The 27,179-nt window shown below is 29.6% G+C and overlaps 3 protein-coding genes across 4 annotated transcripts; all 3 read left to right on the forward strand.

The window, feature by feature from the left end:
• The first annotated feature begins 1,745 nt into the window (after window positions 1-1,745).
• Window positions 1,746-6,286, forward strand: LOC113873511 (angio-associated migratory cell protein-like). Of its 2 annotated transcripts, none has more exons than XM_027511660.1 (11): window positions 1,746-1,958; window positions 2,063-2,113; window positions 2,316-2,390; window positions 2,721-2,834; window positions 2,988-3,115; window positions 3,393-3,540; window positions 3,638-3,721; window positions 4,196-4,311; window positions 5,180-5,244; window positions 5,670-5,760; window positions 5,838-6,242. In XM_027511660.1, exons 1-11 carry the CDS (start codon window positions 1,805-1,807, stop codon window positions 6,060-6,062), a joined length of 1,251 nt encoding a protein of 416 aa, XP_027367461.1. In that variant the 5' UTR covers window positions 1,746-1,804; the 3' UTR covers window positions 6,063-6,242. The 2 variants fall into 2 exon arrangements, 1 of the variants encoding a protein (XP_027367461.1); XR_003505947.1 differs by having other exon boundaries at window positions 1,753-1,958; window positions 2,970-3,115; window positions 5,687-5,760; window positions 5,838-6,286.
• A 12,970-nt stretch (window positions 6,287-19,256) lies between these two features.
• Window positions 19,257-21,317, forward strand: LOC113873630 (L-type lectin-domain containing receptor kinase S.6). Its single transcript, XM_027511833.1, has 2 exons — window positions 19,257-20,099; window positions 20,151-21,317. The coding sequence occupies exons 1-2, from the start codon at window positions 19,257-19,259 to the stop codon at window positions 21,315-21,317; spliced, it is 2,010 nt and encodes a 669-aa protein (XP_027367634.1).
• A 2,247-nt stretch (window positions 21,318-23,564) lies between these two features.
• On the forward strand, window positions 23,565-26,850 carry LOC113872789. The gene is made up of 6 exons (XM_027510612.1): window positions 23,565-23,593; window positions 24,302-24,387; window positions 25,001-25,516; window positions 25,612-25,833; window positions 25,915-26,039; window positions 26,137-26,850. Exons 1-6 carry the CDS (start codon window positions 23,591-23,593, stop codon window positions 26,187-26,189), a joined length of 1,005 nt encoding a protein of 334 aa, XP_027366413.1. The 5' UTR covers window positions 23,565-23,590; the 3' UTR covers window positions 26,190-26,850.
• Window positions 26,851-27,179: the final 329 nt, after the last annotated feature.

The raw sequence follows: 27,179 nt of genomic DNA on the forward strand, positions 1-27,179 counted from the left end.
TAGTACTGTCAGTTTCACACAACACTCGAACACACAATTATATGTAGTTGCCCTTGCACTTTGTTAAAGTGATTCCACTCATTTGTTTTGGAGCAAATGCTTTTAAATACGTTGAAGCAAGTCATATTTTTGCAATGTTAAATTCATCTGTTATGTTGTATAATGTAAAATGTTAATTTTTGCGCCTTTTTATGATATGGCTATGTTAAATTCATTGGTCTTTAGATACAACTCAAACATTTGCTTTCTTCTTAAATACAATTATAGATTTAACATATTATATATATATACTTGAAATCAAAATCCAACACAATCAGAGGACCATATACAATGCAAATGTCATTTCTAAATTGGAATTATTTTTAAAAAAATTAATTTTATTAGAACTAAAACTAATAATTTTTTTAAAGGATCAAAATAATAGTTACAAATATTATCAATACATTTTACCTTTGTCTACATATATATATATATATATATATATTTAAATTATTAATGTATATTCAAATTTAGAATTAAAGGTGTGGACAGAAAAAAAGAAATTAAAGGTGGAAAGAAGAAATAATTAATTTAAAAATATTTTTAAATAAATAGATATTTTTAATTTAAAAATTATAAAAATAAAATTTTAAATTAATATTAAATAAAAAAATATTTAATGCAAAAAAATTACTTGGAGTCGCTTGATATTTTTACATTTAATTTAATATTTAAAAGATTTATCATGTTTTTAATCATTGTAAAAATATAACAATAGAGATTGTGAAAACTCTATCAAGTCAGTAAGGATATTAAACTGAAAATACAAAAAAATGAAATAAGTAAATAATCTAAGACGTGTGACAATAATCTTTTTATTAAATTAAATGTGTTTTCTGAACTTGGTTTGGACGTAAATAATCTTTAAAATGGATTCTCGTACATCTCTAACATTATTATACGTGATAATCAATTGTTCAATTAAATATTTAAACTCAAAATTATCATATACTTAATAATGCTCTTTTAGAGTAATAAGGCCACGCCAATCAATCGTGTGGGAAAAAGAGAAAGATGAGAAGAAGTGGATTTAATATATAATTTACTATTTATTTATTTTCTCTTATTTTTGTATACCTCTTGCTAATATACTTTTAAGTTTTAATTATTAAAATAAAATTACATTAAAACATTTTACCAAAATAGAATATCGTATCTCTCTTTCTAATATATTAGTAGTTAATAGTTTGGGTTAAGTTGAATTTGAAAAAAAATCTCACTCGATTCGAATAAAATATAATGACTTGGGTTAGATTAGATAGTTGAGTATTTACATAAAAATAAAATATTTTTTATAATTTACGAAATTTAATCATTATCAAATTGAATTAAAATAAGCTATCAATAAATATATACAAAAAATTGATTTATGTTTAAATAATGGATTTGTTATAAAAAATATATTTAAAAATATAAATACAAATATTATAAAGTATTTTAATTTTTTTAGATAAGGTTTATTCTGGTTCAAAGAGTTGCAAAAAAAACAAACTTAATATCCGAGTCACAAATGATCGAGATCAAACTCTTTACCCGAACTTGTTAATTTTTGTTTGGCTGGATTAAATTGAGTTGACCGAGTTAGTCGGGTTTAATAAAATAATAATAAAATTTTAAATGATAATTAAAATCACTGATGGGCTTAATTTTGTGAAGTGATTAACGAGCCCAATGTATTAATTAATACCGAGGAAATGGGCCTAGCCGTAACCCGTTGACAAATATATTGTATTGAAATCCCAGGGTAGTGTGGGAGTGAGTGATAATGCATGCACCTGTTTCACCTGTTTATGATGATGATGATGATGAAGATGAATACGGCGGAGTTTTTCTTCATGATTCTGACGTAATCCATGAGGTTTCCATGGACAGTGAAGATCTTCCTGATGCTGATGCCGATGCAGATGATGGTTCTCAAGGTACGCACCTACTTTAATTTAAACTCTTCTAAACTTTAATTTTAATCTCTCTGTCAAATTCTTCAAATTTGAATTGAGATGTAATATTATTTTAACAATTTCAGAGGAGGAGGGAGATGACGATGACGGTATCTACAAATTCACTTCTCATTATCGTAAGGTTTCTTTTTTGTTTGTGCTATGCTCATTCTAACCCAGCCTTTAACTACGATGTATTCAAATCATATTCACAAATTTATATGCTTTTTCCCGTTCCTCTTTCAAATTTAAAAGTCACCTATCACATGCATGCACGGGTTGCCGCTAATTTCTGATATTTCCATGATTTTTTGTATCATTGTATATCGGGACTCCCAGCGGATGAAGATTTTGTTGACCAGTATAAATCAATCCATGAATGTTCCATGGACACTGAAATTGAAGATGAAAAAGGTATGATCTGGATATCCTTCAAGAAAGCAATTTCTATCTGTCCTATCTTGTCTTTTCTTCAAAACACACTGAACTGTTATTTTATATAATATATTTTTATTAATGTTGGAATCAAGATCTATTGTTTTTCACTTTATTACTTGCATTTGTCAGTATTATTTTTTTTTTAATTTCAGATGAGAAAAATGATGATTTTATACCAAAATTCACTACTCATACTGTGAGGATTTTTTTTTTTATTTTGTGTTTGTATGATATTTTGTGTCATGTGTATGCAAGGTGTTACCAAGAATATATGATATCTCCGTGCTTTCTTGGATTATTGTATAGGGGTGTGCGCAGTTGCCTGCAGCCCAACAGATGCAACATTGGTGGCTACAGGGGGTTGTGATGACAGAGGATTTCTCTGGAGGATTGGCCAAGATGACTTTTTTGAGATTCATGGTAATTTGCATGAGCTACTGATGGATGGATATTGTTCTATTTAGAATCAGTGTAGCATGATAATTGTCAAAGTCAAGATCATATCACATGCAATTTGTTGAATGTCCAAATGAGTATGATATTAATTCCTTGCAGGTCATAATGACACTGTAGATAGTTTAGCATTTAGCTATGATGGACAGCTTCTTGCATCGGGAAGCCTAGATGGAATTGTTAAAGTCTGGGGTGTATCTGGCAATTGGGAAGGTAAAACACTGGAAGGTCCTGGAGGGGACATTGAGGTGAGATTCTTACTGAAAACAAGGTGATGGTTTTTGTAATTATTAAGGGAAAAAAATATCAGTTGAGAATGAAAACATGAACCAAATTTATTTTCACTTTTAATTACAAGTTTGTCACATTATTTTCTTTTTGTTTCTGATTTTAGAAGATTTATACCAAAAACAGTAAATATATAAAGTAAAGCATACATCGTTTCCTAAAACCAAACAATCCCTTAATTTTCTTGTCTTTTCTGTTTTAGATAGTTACTAAGTTAGTTTCCATGAAATCTCTCAGTGGCTCAGATGGCATCCAAGAGGACACATACTCTTAGCTGGTTTTCTGGATTCCACTGTTCGGATGTGGAATACAGATAGATCTTCCTTACTTAATACATTTACTGGTCATAGCCATAGAGTAACCTGTGGTGACTTTACTCCTGATGGTAGTAATTTCTCTTCATCTCGGTGTATTTTTCATTAAATGCTGTTATTTTTGTTATCTATTTTCACTCTTCCATTTCCTTTTACCTGGTCCCTTAGGAAAAAAAATATGTACTGGTTCTGATGATGCAACCATGAGGATATGGAATCCAAGAAGTGGAGAAAGCATTTATGTTGTGAAGGGTAAGTAAATTACACTTTATAGTGTCTTTGCTGTTCATGAATAATAGGCTACAAATCGTTGATACTAAGCCTGCAATATTTTGTGTACGTAGCTTTCAATATTGAAAATACTTATGCTTCAACATAAACAAAAGCCCACTGCTCCTGGCTACCAAAAATTTGTTGTATATTTCTTCTAATATATATGTGCTGCTGCTTCTATGGAAGGAAAAGAATATCTATTTGCCTCTCCTGCTAGTTCATCCGTTACTTATTCATTTACATATTTTTTTTTTGTTTTTTAAAAGCTTGAATGCATTGTCAATTATTCATAGTAGCTTGGGACAACATTCATGAGGGAAAATTTGAGATATATCTCTTCATAAAGAAAATTGATTTATAAAAACTCTATTTTCATAATCAGTTCTCCCCTGTCCCCCCCCCCCCCCTACAATTTTTCCTTGCTTTGGTAACTGGCTAGAATTTGCTTTTTAGGTCATTCGTATCATGATGATGGATTAACATGCTTGGCAATAAGTTCAACCTCAACTCTTGCTCTTACTGGTTCTAAGGATGGATCTGTCCATATTGTGCATATCCCCACCGGAAGAGTATGTGTTTTTCTTATTGTATTTGATATTCACTGCACTATTTTGTTTAGTCTACTTGTCTTACCCTGTGTCTTTATTTTTGGGTATAATGTCTCCTTATTTTAAAAACCTTTGGTTGTGTCTTGACTCTTATTAATGTTCCTAAAATTTGGCCATACAATTTCACTTTTTCAAGTTCTATATCCTCCTAAAATGTGGAAGCCAATAGTTGCTAAAAATAAAAAGGTTGAGATAAAATATTCCTCCTAGTGATTGACACCAAATATCTTAGCATTTATTAAAAAAGAGTAATGCCATCAAAACACTCTTGTCAACAATACTCTTCAACATTCATTTTGTGATTGTTCAGTTTTTTAACTGTGGTAAATTACAATGACTTTTTATAATGAACCAATCATAAATTGTGCATTGAAAAGTGTGTTTAACAAAATGTGGTGTTAGTATTTCTCTTAAAAGAATGACAATATCCAACATCAGTTGCAATGAGTTAGGTGATAAAAATTTAGCAGATTTACTGTTGGCTCATAATTTCATCTTTCCTTTCAAAGGCTTAAGGAATTATCATGTGAACATGTATGGGAATGTGAATCAGATCAAGGAGCATTTAGTAAGACTAGTTTCGGACTGTATGGTACCTTCCTTGAAATTCTATTGTCACAGTGGGAAGACTAGTCTGAGTGGTGCTTATTGCTTAAAGCTAGTTGCCATCTCAGCCTCAGTATGGGTGATTGGTATATTATGTTATACTCAAATATACAGAGTTATAGTTTTGTAGTTGATTTGTTTATGGAATTTGACCAACTAGAAATTCAGTTTGGTGATTTTGTGACCTAGTTCGATTTTGAAACACAAATATCATGTTTGACAGGTTGTTGATAATGGTGCTCTTGGTTCTCATGCAGATTCTGTTGAGTGTGTTGGGTTTGCACCAAGGTATGTGTTCTCATCCAAACTTGTCGTAGCCTGTCTGTGTGCAATCCAGCACATTTTCATGTACTTGTACACTTTTTGGGATTATGCATGTCCACAAGGAAACACAAGATTGTTAGAAGGGATGATGATGGTAGTGGTGTTGATGGTAGTATCATAATAATAATAATATAACAGGTCCCCCAATACAATGTTATAGTCTTATTCATTATCGACTTGCCCTGACATTCCATGACTTGGTTTATTATAGTATAAATAACCGCAGTTTTAATATATAACTGTATTTCCGAGGAATAACAGATTGCAAAATGACCCAAATCTTGCTTAAATTTTGAGTAGTTTAAACCTGTGAAAATTGGAGTTATGAGCAGTTTGTACTCTTAAATTATATGTGTGCTGTCGATTTTGTTGCTTAAATTGTATGACAGTGATTCCTGGGCTGCAGTAGGAGGCATGGATAAAAGACTGATCATCTGGGATGTAGAGCATTTATTATCCCGAGGCACTTGTGAACATGAGGTTTGTTCTTCGCTTGTTGGAATTATTTGGCTTGAAATTGTAAATTTTTGTTCTTAGGAATTTTGCTGTGTGGACAGGATGGAGTGACATGTTTGTCATGGCTTGGTGCATCGTGTGTGGCTACTGGTGGTTGTGATGGTAAAGTGAGATTATGGGATAGCCGGTCTGGAGAATGTGTAAAAACATTCAAGGGGCAAACTAACGTCATTTCATCTCTTTCTGTGTCTGCTAATGGGAATTACCTTGTATCGGATTCGTATGATGGAACAGCTCGTGCTTTTGAGGTTGGAAATTTCCGATGAATAAAGCGTCTTGGATCTTTGCATATGATATGACGTTGTCATCATCCAAGCAGAGCCCTTTTCTGGGAATGCCCCCAATGTACGTACAAGTGGATTGTTATTCTACTGCAGAAGCCGGATTTTAATTTTATGCCGAAAATAAAAACAATAGATTGAGACATTATAGAACCGATTTTTTTTTTAGATTATTTTTTCTCTTTAATATTAGTTTTAATTTTCATACTAACCCAAAAATTTAGTGTGTATGCAATGGAAGCTGAATTCGTTGCGTTAACATGATCCCGAGGAATCAAACAATAATCCCCTAAAAGTTTGTCAGCGACGTGTCAAATCCGCTTTGTTGTTGTCCTGCAAGTACAACCAACAAGGCTGTAGTTATTGTCTCCAGATCATAGTTAAAAATATAAATGAATGGACTTTCAAACTCATCCAAATGTATTATCTTATTAATTCTTTAAATAATATATTAAAATATTATTTTTGATATTTTAAAATTTTATTAAAATATATTAACAGTGTAATGGTTAAATAGTTAAATGTAGAATGACTATTGCATGATCAGGTGCAAAATAATTTAAATATGTTTATATAATCTTTTAAATTAGTTTTATTAATTTTTAAACTCTAAAATTACAAAAAATTATACTTTTTCATATTGCGAGGCTTTCTCATAATATCATTGAAAAAAGAATAATTATTCATAAAGAAATTCATTACTAAAACAAAATTAGTAATGTGTAAATTAATCTTCACGAATGAGTCATTCAATAAATATATAATGAGTTCAAAAATTTATCTTCTAATAATAGTCTCAACACTAATGTACCTTAAACAACTATTTAATTGGGTTAAAAAATTCTTCATTTTAAATAAATAGATTTCTAAAATTAATATGCCCTTAGCAACTCTATTAATAAATTACTCCCAATTTTGACACACAATAACTCTCTAATTGTGGCTATATTTGATAAAGGTAACTTATTTAGGAACTTGAAGTTTATTCACTTTATCAATAAACTTATAGAATTATTTAATATGTAAAAAATGAAAAGAGTTAATAGTTTTGGAAGTCAACTTTTCAAAATCTAAAGAAGTATTTAGCTTTCAAAATCAAGCTATCAATGTTTTCATCCTTTTTTTTACTCTATTTTTTCTTAAGAAATCGACTTACTATTTACACAACTAAAATATACATTCATCTCACTACCTTTTTGTTCTCTTTACTTTTACATAGATTATGTATCTTCTATTAAATGTATTTTATATTAAAAATTATTTTTATATTAATATTGATTATTAAATTGTTGATCTTCTGTGTAATGAAATTAATATTCTTCAAATAATAAATCTCTTGAAGATAAATATTCATTGCATTATCATTTTTACTTGATGATATCTAGTTTTAATATTATATTATATAATATTACATATCTTTTAAATCATTTAACATATATTAGTTAGTTGTATAACTAATAACTTTAATTTAATAAATTACTTATATAAATTTATATAACTTTCAACTCGTTTTACTAAATAAAGTTTATACTTAATAAAACAAAATATTCATAAATTAACAAATAAACTTTCATAGATTAAAATGAACAATTTGAAAGTAATCACCCAAAAATAATTTATGAAAGTTATTGCATAATAATCAGTTTTTTTAATCCAAAATTATGATCTATCTATAATAAATTTCGTTGAATAATTTTACTATAACATTTAAATAAACAAGAACCATTACATCATGTATCAAGGGATAAAATATAAAACTTTATAATAACATCTAAAGAAAATGAACAATACTAACTTTTGAATATTTTAATTTATGTATATGAATTAAAATCAATAATTAAATCACAACAGTAACAAAATTATTATAAGAATCTTGAAGCAAATATACACATTACGGTAATATATTGTTACTGTATTGTTAGTGCATTTATTTTATATATTATTTAACCCTAGATATTGAACGAAGAATTAGCTTGGCCAGGTTTGATCTATTATTGAATACGAATGTACATGTTTTCGGACTAAGGAATAAGTAAAAAATTCAGAAACAAAAGTAAGGAGAAAGGAGAATTCAAGAACATATAATTGTGCACAAAATTAAATTAATTTGAAAAAAAGAATAGAATTGTACAAACAAGGAATACATGCAATTGAACACAAAACAAGTTAATTTTTAAAAAAATAGAAAATTTAGAACTGTACGATAAGTATTATAAATTTTAACATGAATTAGGGTATTTATTCTTTTTAATGAATTAAATTTGAATCTTAAATCTCTTCTAATTTAGAAGAAATATAAATTAAATAATTATTTTGACTAAGAGATAGGGATGATATTTTTTCTTGATCCTTTTGTTGAATTCTTTATTTTACGATAGAATATATCAATTAAAATTTAAGAATTTTTTATCATTAAATTACATATTTATGAATATATAATTTATTTTAAATTAATATTATACGATTAAATTATATCAATAATATATACATATATAAAACAAATGTATATATGAGCTATTGTTGGTCCCGTTTCACGTGAATGCGTAAGTGTGAAACTTTTTAAGTAAATAATCTTTGATGAAAAATGAGTTAATTTTAAAAAAACATTCATTGTAAATGGTTAAAACTAAATTTAAACAATTAAAATAAAATAAATTTCCTTTTTTTCTCACTTTTTAAAATACGATTAAACTATCAAATAAATAATGTTTTTATAGTAAATGAAGGATATGGGCGACTATACAGCATTTAATCAGCTAAGAAAGGATAAAATGATTTGGTTTTATGTCTAATGTCAAAGTTATAATTAGTATTTCCCTTTCAGAAAAAAAAAATAAACAATATATATTTTCTAAAGATTTTAAGCTATTGTTTTACATAACATTATTATCTAATACTAAAGTATGAAATATTAAATATTAAAGTAAATTGCAATGTATTACACAAAAGTAAGTAGTAACGTAACAATTAAATTATTTATTGTTGACATTGTAAATGAGAAAGTTTTCATGTTCTGACAAAAATATCAATTTCAATACCTTTAAATAAATTATGCATTCTAAAAATAAAAAATATTAACATTACAAACAATTAAAATAGTTTAAATTATGCTTAAAATATTATTCTTTTGAGAATATAAAAAGTATAAAATTTATTATATTTATTAATTAAAATTTATTTTTTATTTTTAACATGAACAAAGAATTTTATATAGAGATTAAAATTTATGTTTATTAAATCGGCTCGCTTTGTCTTTTTTATACTTACTCTCACTTCTCACTCTGCTCAGTCCGTCCATTCGTCCATTCTCACTTTCTGGTTGTATTCATAATTGATTTTCTTACATAGTGTCCTATTTTTGAGACACTTGGATTGTTATCTCTGAACAATTTAGAAGATTTTATCTGGTGGCACATCTTTTTCTATCTTTCCATAAAAATTATCACACAAATAAAATGTGTATTCAAAGTTTGGAATTCCATGATTTCTAATCCTATCTTTGTCAGAACTCATTTGTGTAGATGTTTCTCTCACTTACCACAGTTTCATGGCTTCTCATGTGTCTCTATTTGTTGTTAAATATGTGTTTGATGTTAGGGTTGCATCCTTAAAAAACAAAAAATTATTATTTAGTATTCGTAGTTGGAATAATCATGATCAAATTGCGACAAAAACATAGAGTTTGGAGGCATTGGTTACGATGCTATAGAAAAAAGATACAAAGCTATTGTTATTTTTACATATCATAAATATGAAATGAGGGAAGCAATGTTACTAAACTTCGAAGGCAGTTCTTGGATAACTCACACTTACGTGAGCATTGGGACCTTTCTTGAAAAAGTTCAAGGGGCGTGTTTGCTTCTCACACCAATTATAACACCTTAAATTGGTTGGCTGTGCAGCAAAAAAATTTCAAGTATACAATTGTTAAGTTCAACCTTAACAAAGAAGAAATAGAAAATATTTGTCATCCTAGCTGTTTTGTCAGAAATACATAAGAATATTTGAGTATTGGAATTCTTAGAGGATATTTTGTGATTTGTCACAAGTTTCACGGTACACATCTTTGGATAATGAACAAATACAGTAGAACTAATTCTTGGGTGAAATTATTTTCGATTTACCATCCTTTAACACTAATTTGCATGTCCAAGAGGTTCTTATGAGAATGAAGTCTATTTTATTATTTGTTTACAACCTAGAGACTGTCACTGGCACACACACCGTACAAAGTTGATGACATTCTTCCCAAGAAAGCTTTCTTAGGTGAGCATTACATTTTTGTCGAAAGCATGCTTTTACCTTCCTATTATTGTGAATTATTGACTCGAATTGATCAACAATTTAATCTAAGACGAGTAAAATACTATCTTAAGGATTATTTTGGTGTATTCAGAAATCCTCTAAGATACAACACACTCTTCTTCTCTAAAAATAATGTTATTAATAACCAGTAAGATTTTCAATTCATAATTCAGAGAAATAAATATAATTAGAAAAGTCTGTGCATCTTTCGTGCGATTTTATCAAAATATTTAAAATACTTTAACCACTATAATTGCTTACATAAATGTTACATATAACTAAAAATATAAGTATTAATAAAAATTAAATTAAAATAATAAAATAAAAATAGTAATTAATAAATTCTTTTGAAATATAATTATATATTTTTCAATACCTTTTAGAACAAAGAAGTTAAAAAAAAATTCACAAATAACAGTTAGTAGTATAGTTTTCTCTTATACATTGACATAGTTTTAATTTCACCATTATAAGTATATATTGTCAACTTAGTAAACAAAACGATTATATTTTCATTGTATTATATCTTCATTTCACTGTTTGTTTTTTTGCGCTCTATTGTTCAATTTTTAGAATGGTTGTGGAATCTGAATTTGTGACCTAGTTGGTGAAATTGTGAACTAGAAACTATCCATTTGTATTGTTTGATTGATCATGCATTTATTACACATTTAATGTTATGTGGTTACAGTCGCGGGACAATGCTTAATAGCAGCAAAGTTGATTTGACAATGTTCCTTAGAAACTTTCAAGGAATTATCCCATACTACAACAAGTTTACTAATTGTAACACATACTTTGGTCCAAACACAACACACTTCACAAAATATGCATAATAACCAAGAGCACAGTTAAATAATTAAAAATAAATCATAATATCTAAATAAAATTTAAAAAAATCATAATAATAAAGATAGTGGAGGGTGCTGGGATCAATCAAATAATACAAATGGATTGTCTCTAGTTCATAGTTTCACCAACTAGGTTACAAAATCATCTATCTTTGTTTTTAATTATTCAGAAGATTCCACGTGCATATAAACTGTCCTTTAATGTTTATACTAAAGAAATATTTTATCCTTGTGATATGTTTTGTATGCACTTGTAAAACAGTGGAGGATTGAAATATATTTATAAGTTTAATAGTAGATGATTTAAATAATTCAAAAAGATGAAACTATTATTAACCATTTCCATTATAATGTTCATAATGTTACAAGCCATTACTTGTAACGACTTTACAGGAGGTAAATTATAAGTCATTTGCTTGTGACAACTTTACAGAAACTAAATTAGAACCATGGACACATGAACACATAATTTAAATAATTAAAAAAGGTAAAACGGTCATTAACCATTCTCATTGTTATGTAAACGTTACAAGCCATTTGCTTGTGATGGCTTTACAAGAAGTAAATTAGAACCATGGATACAGGAGAACTAAATTAGAAAATATTGTTACTCCTCTCCTGCAAAACAATGAGGAAAGGAGAAATATTTTTTACTTCCTTGCTACTCAGAATGAACATAACAATTGTATAGTTAAATTTTGTTCGCTTAGCAGTCAACCAATTCAAGGTGTTATTATCGTGAGAGACAAACACACCTTCATCAGAAAAAATCTCCAGATACTTGTGTTATGAGTTATCCAAGGTGAACCTTTACCTTCCTTATTCCAGAGTCACGATATCTAAAAATAACAACTTTATATCTTTCATCTATGGCATTGTAACCAATGCCTTTGAAATCCATCTTTTGGTCGTAGCCTGATTGCATGCGTCTCTTTACTCGAATAGGACGACCAAGAAACAATTCTTATTTCATTTATAATCCCATGGATAGAGATTTTCTGAACATAACATTAGTAGTTAGATTCCATAATTTCAAGTGAGTTTATTCTGTCTTTTAGTAGAAATGAAACATAGAAATGTGACAACACCCTAGTATACTATAGTCTCGAAACATTAGAGGTAAGATTTTGTTTTTTAGGACTCCAATCCGAACATCAAACACAGACTTGATGGAAATAGAGACACAAGAGAAGTGATGCAAGGGTAAAAGAATGCAATGGTGAGTAAGAGAAACATTGCACATATCTAGATGAGTTCTAACGAAAATAGGATCAGAAACCATAGAATTCCAAACCTTGCATATACATTTTATTTGTCTGATTCTCTTTTCATTCTCACTCTATGCTAAGTTCTTCCATTCTCACGCTTAATTCACATTTATGACTGATCTTTCTTACCTTGCATGGCGTCGCATAGGTTGTCACCTATGAACAATTTAGAAAATTTTGCATGGTGGCAAATCTTTCCCTAACTTTTGGTGAAAAAAATCGAACAAATAAAATGTATATGCAAGGTTTGTAATTCCATAGTTTTTTATCCTATCTTTGTCAAAACTAATTTGCACAGATGCATCAGAGATGTTTCTCTCACTCACCATTGCATGCTTTTAATAGGATGGTGTCACAGTTTTATAAGTGTCATGTCTACTGGAAAGATGGGAGAAATGCACCTGAAACTGTGGAATCCAACCACCAGTGATATCTAGGGAATCTTCTATGAGACTACGGACTACAATTGTTATTTAGTATTTTTAATTGAAACAACAAATATGACGATTAGGTTGCGAATGGGTTCCCCTAATGGGATTGCGTGATCAATTAAATAATACAAATGGATAGTCTCTAGTTCACAATTTTACCAATTGGGTCACAAAATCACCTATGTTTTTAATTATTCAGACTCCACAGGCATATAAAATTGTCTTGTAAAGTTTACACTAAAAGAATATTTTATCTTTGTGATATATTTTTTATACACAAGTTAATTTTAAACTTGTAAAGTAGTGGAGGATTAAAATATATTTACAAGTTCAATAATTTAAATAATTAAAAAAGATGAAATGATTATTAACTACTTCCATTATAACATTCACAACATTACAAGCCATTTGCTTGTGACGGCTTTACATGAGCTAAATTACAAGTGATCTACTTGTGACGACTTTATAAGAATAAATTAGAACCATAAACACATGACACATGATTTAAATAATTAAAAAAGATAAAACGGTCATTAACCTTTTTATTGTAATGTTCACAATGTTATAAGCTATTTGTTTGTTATGACTTTACTGTGGCTAAATTAAAACCATGAGTTCTCTTCACAAGATTGCATGATCAATCAAACAATACAAATAGATAGTCTCTAGTTCACAATTTCCTTCACAGGATTGCATGATCAGTCAAATAATATAAATGGATAGTCTCTAGTTCACAATTTTATTAACTAGATCACAAAATCACCTATCTTTATTTTTAATTATTCAGATTCCATGGGCATTCCAAAGACAACAAAGTAAATAAAATAGTGAAATGAAGATCTAATACAATAAAAATATACTTATCTTTGTTTACAAAATCGATAGTATATCCTTAGAATGGTGAAATTAAAATTGTACGATACTAAGTAACCACTAAGTAACCATTATTCCTTTGATATTTTTCTAACTTATTTATTCTAAAAGGAAGGTGAAAGCATGTTTTTGACATAGACATAATGATGACATGTTGAGAGAGCATTATGGGGAAGAATGCCTTCAACCTCTGCAAATGTGCTAGTGCTTGTCTCTGGTTAGTAAACAAATAATGAAACATAATCTCCTATCAGAAGAATCTCTCTCTCCGTGCTCCAACATGCAAACTGGTTTCAAAGGATGCAAGCTTATGCAGGGAATTGAAAATAATCTTATCTAAGAATCTATTATACCGTATTAGTTCATCATCCAAACATAATCGTCTTGTGAGACTCATGATAAATCGCAAGACATTCTCTAAGAATTCCCATACTCCAATATCCTTCTATATCTCCTACAAAATAGTGAGGAGGAGAGATATTTTCTACTTCCTTGCTATTCAGATTGAACATAACAATTGTATAGTTAAATTTTCTTAGTTGAGCAGCAAACTAATTCAAGGTGTTGTTGTTGTGAGAAACAAACACACCTTCAAATTCTGTCAAGGGAAATTCCCAGATGCCAACATTACGAGTTATCCAAGAATTGGTTCCTTTGCCTTCTTATGTCATAAGGTTTCTCTAATCCTTTAGAGAAAAGGACCTAAGACTAAGAACACTCAAATTAAAAGAGAAAATTAGGGTTTCTAATGTATACCTTGAACCCTAGAAATTGGGAAGACAAAATTAACTTAATAAAATAAAACAAATAAGAACAAAAAAAGAAAAAATTATGCACTCAACTAAACAAAATTTGAGCGACAAATATTGCTGCAGTGATAATGAAAAATAACAAGACACATAAACAATAAGGATTACGCACACAAAAAATTAGAAACACGAAACAAAGATTAGCAGGAACAACTTCAACTAATAGAATTGAAAATTCAGCAAAGAGAAAACAAGACGTCGATTACCATAGTAAGATTCATTCCAACCCTAAAACTGAGCTTTGATACCAAATGATGTGAAATTTCCCTACTAGAATTCAGGAATAAATCTATCTAGAGTCAGAAATGCACAAAAATGCAGAAAACATGATTTGTTATTACAAAACTATAACTCAATCTGTAGAATTTCAAATTGAATGAAACCAAAATAAGGAAAAAGTTACATTATAAAACAAGATTTTTTTAGGAGGGAAGAATCGTGTCCTTCCTTACTAATTTATTTACAATCTATAAAAAAAAAGATTAATATATATATATATATATAATTATATTATTAATTATTTAAATATATTATTTATGAAGAAAGTTATATTTATTTTAATAATACATTTATCTTTAAAAATAATTTCTAACAATTAATTAAAATTATTATATAATATATATATATATATAATATAATATATACATAGTATTGTTGTTAACGTGACTCAAAATAACTGATCAATAATGTTTGAACGTAGAATACTATACATAGAAAAAAAAATTATAAGATACAACACTCTTCTTGTTTAAACAAAAAAAACTAACAAACTTTTTAACTAATAACATAAAGAAATAAATATAATCAGAAAAATATGTAAATCTTTTGTACAGTTTCATGTAGTTTTTTAAAATATTTAAAATATTTTAACTAGTATAATTATTTACGTAAACGTTATATATAACTAAAAATATAAGTAATGATAATAATTAAATTATTATAATAAAATAAAAATAATAATTAATAATTTTTTTAAAATATAATTATATTATTTTTCTATTCATTTAAGATATTCATCTTTAAATTCCCTTTGTTTACGTTCTTAAAATTTTCCTCCACAAAAGTAAAGTGAAATTATATACACTTTATTATATGCTTTTGTTTTTCTTTTTTTTCTCTTTCGTTTCTGTTCCTCTCTTATCTCGTAGATTTGGATAAATTGCACAAAATAATATATGATTAATTATTAAAATAAATTTGTTCTGAAACATTTTACAAAAATGGAATAGTTTTAGTTGTTTTTTACGTTGTAGGTTTGCTTTTGTAATTTTGCGTCAATGCAACCCCTACAAAATCGTATGTCACCGTTTTCCGGAGTTTCTAATAGTGATAAGTATTATTATACACAGTAATAAATTAAAATAAATTTTATATAAATAATAAAAATCTATTGTTTAGTTATTTTATTTATAAATTTAAAATATTACTAAACATTAATAATAATTATTATAATAATAAATAATGTATTACTTTAAATAAAGAGATATTTTTTAATTTAAAAATGATAAAAAACTAAAATTCTAAATTAATATTAAATGAACAATAAATATTTAACATAAAAAAAGTACTTGAAGTCGCTTGATTTTTTTTTAATTTAATTTAATATTTAAAAATTTTCTTATAGTTTTGAAGCCTTGTGAAAATATAACAATAGAGGTTGTAGAAACCCTGTCAATTTTATGACAGTCAAGAACATTAAACTGAAAATACACAAAAACAAAATAAGTAAATAATCTAAGACGTGAGAATAACTTTTTTATTTAGTTGAACGTGTCTTTAAAATTGGCTTGCATATAAAGAATCTTTAAAATTGATTCTCTAATACCTCTAACATTATTATAAGTGACAATCAATTGTTTAATTAAATATTCGAATTCAAAGTTATCATATACTTAATAATGCTTTTGTAGAGCAATAAAAAATTCCTTTGAGCAATTCATTAAACAAATGTTTAGATACAATCCTCTTAATAACATCAAATTAAAATAATTCAACTTTCTCACTTAATAGGTTTTTTTTTTTAACTTTTAATATCATGTCAGAATCTTAAATTCCTAAAAAAAATTCTTGTGGATTTATTTTTATTGTTAAAGTTAGATTTAATCAAAATATTAATTGAAGAATAATTATTCATAAAAAAATTCATTGTTAAAACAAAATCAGTAAAGAACAAGTGTAAACCAATAACACAATTAAGGTAAAAATAATATCTAAGTCATTTAATAAACTTATAATGAGTTTAAAAATTATCTTTTTTTAGATAATTCCTATACTAATTTACCTTCAATAACTATTCACTGTTAGGATGGGGAATACAGATAAATATTCCTTGCTAAATACATTTACTGGTCATAGCCGTAGAGTAACCTGTGGTGACTATACCCTTGATGGTATTAATTTCTGTTCATCTCGGTGATTTTTTGTTAAATGTTGTTATTTGTGTTAGATATTTTCACTCTTCCATTTCATTTTACTTGGTCCCTTAGGGAAAAAAATGAACTGGTTCTAATGATGCAACCATGAGGATATGTAATCGCATTCATGTTTTCAAGGGTAAGTAAATTGCATTTTACAGTGTTTTTGCTGTTCATGAATAATAGGCTACAAATCATTGATACTAAGTCTACAATATTTTGTGTAAGTAGCTTTAAATTATGAAAATACCTTAAAAATTTGCTGTATATTTCTTCTAATATATATGTGCTGCTTCTTCTATGGAAGGAAATGAATATCTATTTGCCTCTCCTGCTAGTCTCATCCATTACTTAATTCATTTACATATACTTTTTTCAGCTTGAATGCATTGTCATTTATTTACAGATCCAGTCTAAACTGTCTGGTGTTACAATTCTCCATAGCTGTTTTATTTCGCAAAACATATTAAAATAATATATTAAAATATTATATTTTATATTTTTAATATTTTATTAAAATATATTAATAATGTAATGGCTAAGCAGTTAAATGTGGAAGTTTGGACCAAAAGAAATGTGGAATGAGTGCATGACCAAAGGTAGATGCTGGTTAAACTTTCAAAGTTTTTATAAGAAAAAAAAATAAGTATAAAAAAATATTTTTTCATAAATTAAAAATGCTTTATATTTGTGTATTTTTCTAGAAGTTTTTTCAATTTAACTTTTTTAAAGATTGAAAGGATAAATTATTTTACCTTACAAGATGAGTTTTATTTATTTTATACTTTTTTATAATGACTTTCTAGAAGTGTACTCAAGTTATTCTTTTGTCTCTTTAACTTCAATGTTGGGCAAGAAAAACTGTGAAAATTTTGATGGATATGCATCCAAGTGAGATGAGTTATATTATTTCAGAATATTACTTTCTTTTGTCATATTATTTAATTAAGTTTTTCTTTCCATATTTCTAAATTATAACAAATAAATAAAATTCACCGGCTGATGACAAAATTCAAGAAATCTCCAAATGCGGCTAAAGGATACGTTGCCAACCAAAACGACCCCGTTACCAACCACTCTCTCTAATTTTATAAATACTTAACTTAGTAAGTCTTTCATTTTAAAATTTTATTTAATAATTAGTAAAAATATAATGTAGGTGTGACATTTAATTAATTCATATAAAAAGTAAAATAAAATATACAAAATATAATAAAAGTCTTAATTTGGGAGAAGTATTTAATTTGAACATTCAAAAAATTATGAGTTAAATGTGAGCAATTAAAATTAAAGGACCAAAATTATACATATGTTAAAATATCCGGATAAAAATTACAATTAAACTTTCCTCTCATTTGTTTTTACAGATTATATATATAAATTAGGATTCACTAACATTATTATTATCATACGTTAAATTTACACATTTATACTACTTAATATTTTGTTATAAAATGTAATATTAATAATTATCTTATATTATTTTTTTATCATCTGTATTAGATTATACATAATTTGAATATTTGTAATTATGTTATTCAAAATTTTATATTTATTTATATTTTAAAAATACAATATATGTTAAAATAAATTAATAGATTGAATATTTATTAATTTTATTTTTATATACAATTTATTAAAATTAGGATATTTAATAAAAAAAATTTCAAATCAATAGTTGGATCGATTAATTTTATATTATGTAAAAAGTTGTTAAATGTTTAAATGTTCAAGTTTAACATTTAATATTAATAGATTCTGATATATACATATATATATATATATATTATTTAATACATATAAAAATATAATATATACATTAAAATTATTTATTTATTTTTACTTCAATTACGTTCTAGAATTTTCCTGAATTAAAGGAAAATGAAAGTATCTACATGTATAAATATGAGTGCGGTGTGTAGACATCCAAATTCCATTTCTCATGAAGATCTGTATAAAATAATAAACCAACCAATAATATTATTATTTTTTATCTTTCTTTCTTTTCTCTCTCTTTTTTGGTATCTCTGTTCCTCCACAGATTTATCAAATAATAATTCTTTTTTTCCAAAAGACAAGAACTCTTACACAGTGTCCTCAAAGTCAAACGCCATTCTCTTTCTGACTCACGAGCTTTCAACGACCACAACTAACTTTCCCCGTTACCATGAAACCATATTCTTCAAAAACAATCATCACTACTTCTTCTCAAGAACCTTTCTTTTACAATGTCTTATCACTCTCTTCTACTCTTATGGTTCCTTTTCTTTCTCTTCACCCACCCCTTACTTTCTCTCCCTTTCTTGCCTTCAGACAACGTCACACTCTATGGTGACGCTTTCTTCAGCAACAACGGTATCACTCTCACCAAAGAACAATCCACGTGCCCTTTCTCTTCTTCTTCATCATCATCAGGGATAGGAAGAGCTTTCTATGTCTACCCAGTTCGCTTTCTTGATCCTGAAACTAACTCCACTGTTTCTTTCTCAGGCCGTTTCTCTTTCTCAATCGTTTCATCATCTCCTTCTTGTTCTTCAGGTGATGGCATTGCCTTTCTCATAGCCTCAACTACCGAGTTTGCAACACTTTCTAAAGGTTACATGGGTCTTCCCTCACACGTTTTGGACAAAAAAGCTTCATACTTTGCTGTGGAATTTGACACCAGTTTGGACCCTTCACTTGGTGACCTTAATGGAAACCATGTTGGGATTGATGTTAACAGTGTCGTGTCTTTTGCTTCTGTGGATGCTTTGTCACGTGGGATTGACCTCAAGAGCGGGAAAATGATCACTGCTTGGGTAGAGTATAGGGATGCCATGAAGATGGTTCGTGTGTGGGTTGGTTATTCTTCAACTAGGCCTACAACTCCAATTCTTGCTTCACAAATTGACCTTTCTGAGAAGTTTAAGGATTTCATGCATGTTGGTTTTTCTGCCTCTAATGGGCAGGGTTCAGGTGTTCACCTTGTTCATCATTGGCAGTTTAAAACTTATGGGTATTCCCCTTCAGTGAGTCCTATTGACATGGTGGAAGAAGGAGACTGTTTCTTGTGTTATGCTGGGGATTCAAGAGCATCAAATCAGCACAATGATGGGCATCAAAGGAGGAACAGAGTTGGGGAGATGGCTCTTGGATTGGGAGGGTTAACATCATTTCTGGTGTCAGGTTTGATAGCTGCTGTGGCAGTGTGTGTTTTCTTGACAAAGAAAAAGGGTGGTTTAAGACAGATTAGGGACGGGCAAAGTTGTAGATTTCAGACAACTAAAGTGCCAACCAGATTGTCACTTTCAGAGATCAAATCAGCCACAATGGGGTTCAATCAAAATAGACTTGTTGGGGAAGGTGCATCAGCAAAGGTTTATAAAGGGTATCTTCCACTTGGAGGAGTTGTGGCAGTGAAGAGATTTGAGAGCGTTAATGATTTAGACTGTTTGCACAACCCTTTTGCAACTGAATTTGCAACAATGGTGGGTTACTTGAGGCACAAGAATTTGGTTCAGCTTAAGGGATGGTGCTGTGAGGGGAATGAGCTGGTCCTGGTTTATGAGTACTTGCCCAATGGGAGCCTCAATAAAGTTCTTCATAGAAACTTCAATTCTTCAGTTGTACTTTCATGGAAGCAAAGAGTTAACATAATTCTGGGGGTTGCTTCTGCTCTTACCTATCTTCATGAAGAATGTGAGAGGCAAATCATTCATAGAGATGTGAAGACTTGCAATATAATGCTTGATGCAGATTTCAATGCGAAGCTTGGGGATTTTGGACTTGCAGAAGTGTATGAACATAGTTGTAGCACAAGGGATGCTACTATACCTGCAGGAACAATGGGGTATCTTGCTCCTGAATATGTTTATTCTGGTGTTCCTACTGTAAAGACTGATGTGTATAGCTTTGGAGTAGTGGTGTTAGAAGTGGCAACGGGGAGGAAGCCTGTAGAAGATGATGGCACTGTGGTTGCTGATTATGTGTGGAACTTGTGGGAAAAAAACAAACTCATTGATGCTGCCGATCCAAGATTGAGTGGAAGGTTTGATGCACTTGAGATGGAAAGGATACTCCTGGTGGGGCTTGTTTGTGTGCACCCTGACTATGAGAAAAGACCCAGAGTAAGAGAAGCAGCTAGAATTCTTAAGAAGGAAGCCCCACCTCCAATGTTGCCTCCTAACAAACCAAGGGTGAGAATTAGGCCTATTTGTCCAAATGATACACCTGAAACACAAAATGTTGTTGGGGACTGGATCAGTACAGACGAGGGTCCATATATGACTCCTAGGAGCCAGTTTTACTAAGATTTGTACATTGATGTTCAGATTATTTTAGATTCTTGATTTGTGAGAAATCATTGCGCTAAGGAATGTATATGATTACAGATCTTATATTGCTTTTAGGCATAAGGAAGAGTTCTTGTTTTCTTGTTTAATAACAATATCCAATTGAAATTGGCAACCAAGTCTTTTTGGTTTTTGTCACTGGCTTCTTTTCTAGACTTTGAAACCAATGACCATTTGATCTCATGTAGACTCAGTAAGATGGACCTATCATTAGGATAACATCATGAACATGAATGGACATCCTTTCAAACAAATTTCAACCACGAAAAGCATATTGTAAGGTTTTGTAACTGGCTTCACAAAGAACTAACAAACTATCACTGTCAGAAAACAAACTTGTGAAGAGTAGACAGCTTGCATCTAGAGATTCAAGTTGGCTTGAACAAGAGCTGTTTGGGAATTTCCATTTAATTTCCTATTATTTGCTAGTTGTTTTAGCCAGGTTGAGGCACATTTTCTTCAATTATGGAAGTTATGTCACCTTACATTGCTTACAAGAAGTGTTAAATGATGGTGATGTGACTTATAATGTGATAACTAATTTTCATTACCCATATTACAATTATAGAATCACATACTTTTTCAACGTGGATCAAGTATCTCATATCTGTGTTGATTCTTATTTTAAGTCTTGTGTGATTGCACAATTGATAAATGAAGACCATCAACTGCTGCATCAGATCATTACTATTTTGATGACCAGGTTTAAGTACACGCTCTATCTATGCATATATTTAATTTCAGAAAAGGCTCTGCCATCTCCAGCTTTTAATTCAGTCAATAAAATGTGCTGTTTAAAATCAGTCCATTTTTGGCAAGTGAATCGTAAGAAGCAAATCTGGGAGGATCATGGTTATCAAATTCTTCATTAAGTTGGTGTGGAAGAAGGATTGGCTGAGAACACAACTGCATGATGACACAAGGGGCACTATTTGGTAATATAAAATGTCAAATAGAGTCAATTAATTGTTTATGATTCGTTGATGCTGAAAATATGTAGTGCATATATGTAATACATTCCAAGAAAGCAACTAGCTTGACAGAGAACAACCGAGGGGTTCAAGTTAGGAGACAAACTAAAAATTAGCAGAGAGATTTACACCCAAACTGGATATGATGTGATATTGAGTAAGACAAATTTAGCACTTTTGTGTCAGGCATATTGTTTATATGTTTCACTTTTCATGACAGCATCAAATAACTTCCAAAATGTAGATACGTTACTATCCTGATATTGTTGCTCAGTTGAACTAGTTTTTCCTCTTAAAAATGAAGTCATGTGTTAAAAAAAAAAACATAATAAGATATTTTTACATTTTAATAAAATTTTATAAATATTTAAAGTCATAAGAGAAGTAGGGATACTACCCGTTACTCCTATCAGCTTGACCTTGCTTGAAGTTACTTTTGATGAGTTTGCATTTTTTTAAATTAGATTTGCCGTGTTTTAAAATTGTATTCAGGTTATACTTCAAGTTATCTAACTTGACCCCATTTTTTGTTAATTTTACATTTTTAATAATCACATACCATTTTGCATAACGTGGAAATATATTTATTTATATTACTATTATTTATTTTAAAATATATATTATAACATGTACTTTACTTAAGTTTATATTTCATTAATTTAGTGATCTAACTATTTTAAAATAATATTTCATATATTATTGATATCTTAATCAAATTGCATATATATTCAAATAAACATCTCTATCAAATTTTTAGATTGAATAGATATAAAACTAAACCCATCCCAATCAATTTGTATAAACAATGGGCGTTCACTCCCAATTTTTAAACCATTCCAAGGTCCCCAAGATGATCTATTTTTTTAATCAATTGGTTAACTAAAAAAATGGTTATAAAATAAAATAACAAACAACACCAGTTGTACAAACGCTGCACAAAGTGAGTGAGGAGCCAAAAAGGCTAATGTTTGCAGTTGTGTTTTGGAGTAGTTGGGGAGAATTTCAGTGGTCCCGAGCATATATTTTCAGCCACTCACGCAGCAAAACACTGTATTATTTTAATAGATGGTGAAATTTTCATACGTGTCTTACTATAAGTGGGTAAACCTACATACTCCTGGATCACCCGATAATTTTTTGTGGGTCAGGGTTTACACAGACATGCTTGGCGCCTTGGCTTGGCTTCTATTTTGTTCTCGGTAACTGATAAAGGACAATCGAACAGATCTTCTCTCTCTTACTTCATCCTCTCACAACACAATGGTCAGCTTCTTCTTCCTTTTTTTTTTTTTTTTTTCCATTTTTGTGGGCTGTGAAAATGGTGATTTTATGAATAAATTTTGGAACTTTAGTGTGTTTGGTTAATGGGTCTCTCGCCCTCTCTCTGGTTAAACGACAAGGAAAGTGGTTTTAGGTGATTTAAGTTTCTTTTCTTTTATTGATTTTGCTGCGATGTTGTTTACTTCATCCTGCTCCATGGTTTTCTCATAATAATTGGTAAATGCTAAGAGCTATGCATGCTGGCCTACACAATGATTTTGTAATTATAATTTATAAATGATTGCTTCTGGTGAGTCTGGTGTATCATTTTTGGTTTAATTTAATGGTTTTGGCGGATTTGGATTATCCAATTGTACAAACAAACTAACAATAACAATTCTGCTGGTGGTTGATTTAACTTCATAACATCTGAAGAACTATTGGTTTGGCTACCATTTGGAGATTTCTGCTGATAGATGTTTATATTCTGATCTCTTGCAAAAATATTGGAGCATGAATTGGGGCAAGTTTTGTTAGCGTTTGGAATTTTTTTTTCCATCAACACTTACTTGACTCAAAAAGATAAGCCTTGTTATGATACAGCTTTTATATGCATCCATCTGTTATAATCTTTTATAAAAGAGTGCATATTTGGAGGTGGACTTTTGCTCTAATGAACCATTTCAGTAAAACTCTGTACCTGTGTTGTAGGAAACTTTTTGTCTCCAGTGTGGCCATCGAGGTTTTCCAGAGGCATTGGTTTTTTGCACCAAGTGTCAGGCTTATGCTCTGCATAGGTACTTATTGTTTACTCCCTCTCTTTGCCTTCATGAATGCACTTATAGCATGTTTTATCATCATATTGCTGCAGATGCCATGACAACTAATGTCATTTGAACATTTCCTTAAAATTTCTGTTTGAGTATTGGAGGTGGGGATGTACTTTCTACTGTTGGACAAACCAAAATATAATTGGAATGATCTGTTTGATATTAGTACCCTGATTGTGATTTTACCATAATATGTAGTTATTTTTTGTATGCATGGTATATGTATGTAAAGCATAGATATGTTTTTTAATTATAATAAAAATGCTTTTAAAATTATGATTTACTTGTATACTTTTTACCATCATACGGAGCTGATGAAGTCTCTATCAGATGATCTTAAAATTTCTTTTGGTATTGAAGGTGAGACTTGGGAGTGCACTCATTATAGTTGGGTTTGGGTAAACCAAATGATTACTGAATAGATATGCAACACAAGTGTATTAGTACCCTGAACTTGAAATTCAATCCGAAATTTTCTGCCAATGGTTTATAAAATAGAAAATTTTTAATTTAAAGTTGTAAATTCAAGTTCTTAAGGCTTCAATTTGCCTGTGACTTCTTAACTGTCCTTTTTTTTCAGGTACTGTTTAGACGGGCCTGTGATTTTTACTGATGATGTTACATGGTTTTGTGAAGATTGTGAAGCAAAGCTAGTAGTGCCACCTTCTCTTGACCAATCTAAACCTCTCTTATCTGAAACAAATAACTCCAAAAATTTGGAAAAGAATGCAATCCAAGCCAGAAGTAAACTAAAAAAGTACATAAAGAAATTGAAAAAAAGCAATAAACAGCAAAAAAGGAAGATTGAAGAGAAGCAGAAGAAAGGAGAAGTTAACTCTGGCTTAGTTGCTAAAACAAAGAACCTGTCAGCTGATAGTCGCAATTTATCTGAGCTTGAGCATCCTCAACGTAGTATAACCTGTGAAGAAGTAAGCAAGTTAAAAAATGAGTGTGGACCAGCTCCAAGGGAAGTAACTAATTCTGATCTAGGTTCCAAATGTGTTCCAGCTTCTCAAGGAGCTACAACCAATGATTTAACTTGTATAGAATTAGATGGTCATGTTGATGCACAGCCTATCATTGATCCAATCTGGAGGTATGAAAGTTGTTTTGCTACCTTTGTTTGGAATTGATGATCTTCTATAGCTATTTTGGTGAATATCATTCTAAGTTGGATTTTCTGTTTAATAGGGGAAGTTTGTACTTGTGTGATGAAACTATTGGTACTGTCAGTGGACTTCTGGCCCATTTGTCCAATTTAGCATGCTCCAAAGTTGTGGAGGAGACAGTACTCATCCCAGATGTGCTTCATGCTGAATTGCTTCCCAGATCTATGGTGTGGCCTAGAGGTTTCATGAATGGGGGGCCAACCGATAAGAGCATTGCCCTTTTTTTCTTTCCTGACAGTGAAAGGTGATTTCTTCGACAATTTTTATGTGATGTTACTGTGCTCATTCTTTAATTTGATTTATCTAAATATTTGTTCCCCTACAGAGCCGAAAAGGTATTTGATGTGTTGGTTGATCATATCATTCAGCTTGAACTTGCCTTAAGATTTATGGCTGAAAATGCAGAGCTTTTAATTTTCCCTTCTACGGTGCTTCCAATACAATATTGGAGTAAGCTTCATTTATTCTTGCTTTTCTATGGCACATTTTGATCTAATTATTTATTGTACTTAATGTTATATTGAAATTTGAGTTATCCTTTGGGCAGGATTTCAAGCCAAGTATTATTTGTGGGGTGTCTTCAGAAAAAAGCAAACTTGATATTAGATGAATGGTGCTTTGTGCATAGAGAATGCTGTTGTTGATAAAGCTCTAAACTTAGCATAACCATAGTCCATTGAATCCTTTGAGGTATCGTGGTGACTATGATGCTAATGCATAATCCATTGAATACTTAGAGCAATAGTGGTAACTATGATTCTAAGGCTTAGACCATCGATACTTTGAGGGTGATGGGACTTTGGAATGACCAGGATGCATGAAAGCAAGAGCTGGGATGGCTCATGGATGGTAGTGGTACCCTTTTTGTGACTTCATTCAATGTTCAAGAGAGATGCTAACATGTTGACCCAAAAAAAAGGAAAGATGCTAACATAGTAGGTATAAATGTTCCAAAAACCCTTTGAAACTGCATTCACAGCGTTACCCTTTTTGTCCCACATTGGGGCGTTTGTTCAACAGCCCAAGTGTTATTTTGCTAAACTCTTGGTGTACTTGTAATGTTTCTCATCACAATGTTACTTATTTAAGGAAGCAATTTTGCATTTAGCTTTTGGTCTATGTTCAGAAGTTCTATAGATGATGAGGTATCTAAACTCTACTTTGGTTCTATGCATACAAGCATGTGCCTAAATAGGTGGAAACTCTGCAATATGCTGATTAATAGCTTTACTAATAACCCATCTAAATCTATGTTGGGCAAGTTATCATATCAGGCGGGAAAAAAATGGATATTTAACTGTTTGAAGTAATTTAAGTAATTGGTGAAATCTGATTAGTGTTTTCAAAAAGGTCATTGTTCGCAACACAAGAAAATTTAACATGTTTAACATTTTCCTTTTGTTTATAATTATAATTATGCCATGTTATTTTTGTTTTATTTTATGTTTAGAGAGAGTTTTATATAAAAAATGGTGAGAACTAGATATTTAAAACATAAAATAAAGTGAAAATAATATTCCATTTTTTTAATTATTAATAACATAATTAAAAAAACATCAAACAGGTCTTATATCTCTTAATATAAATTTT

Source organism: Abrus precatorius, unplaced genomic scaffold (assembly GCF_003935025.1).
Source record: "Abrus precatorius isolate BTA unplaced genomic scaffold, Abrus_2018 Scaffold7, whole genome shotgun sequence".
NCBI classification, from domain to species: Eukaryota; Viridiplantae; Streptophyta; class Magnoliopsida; order Fabales; family Fabaceae; genus Abrus; species Abrus precatorius.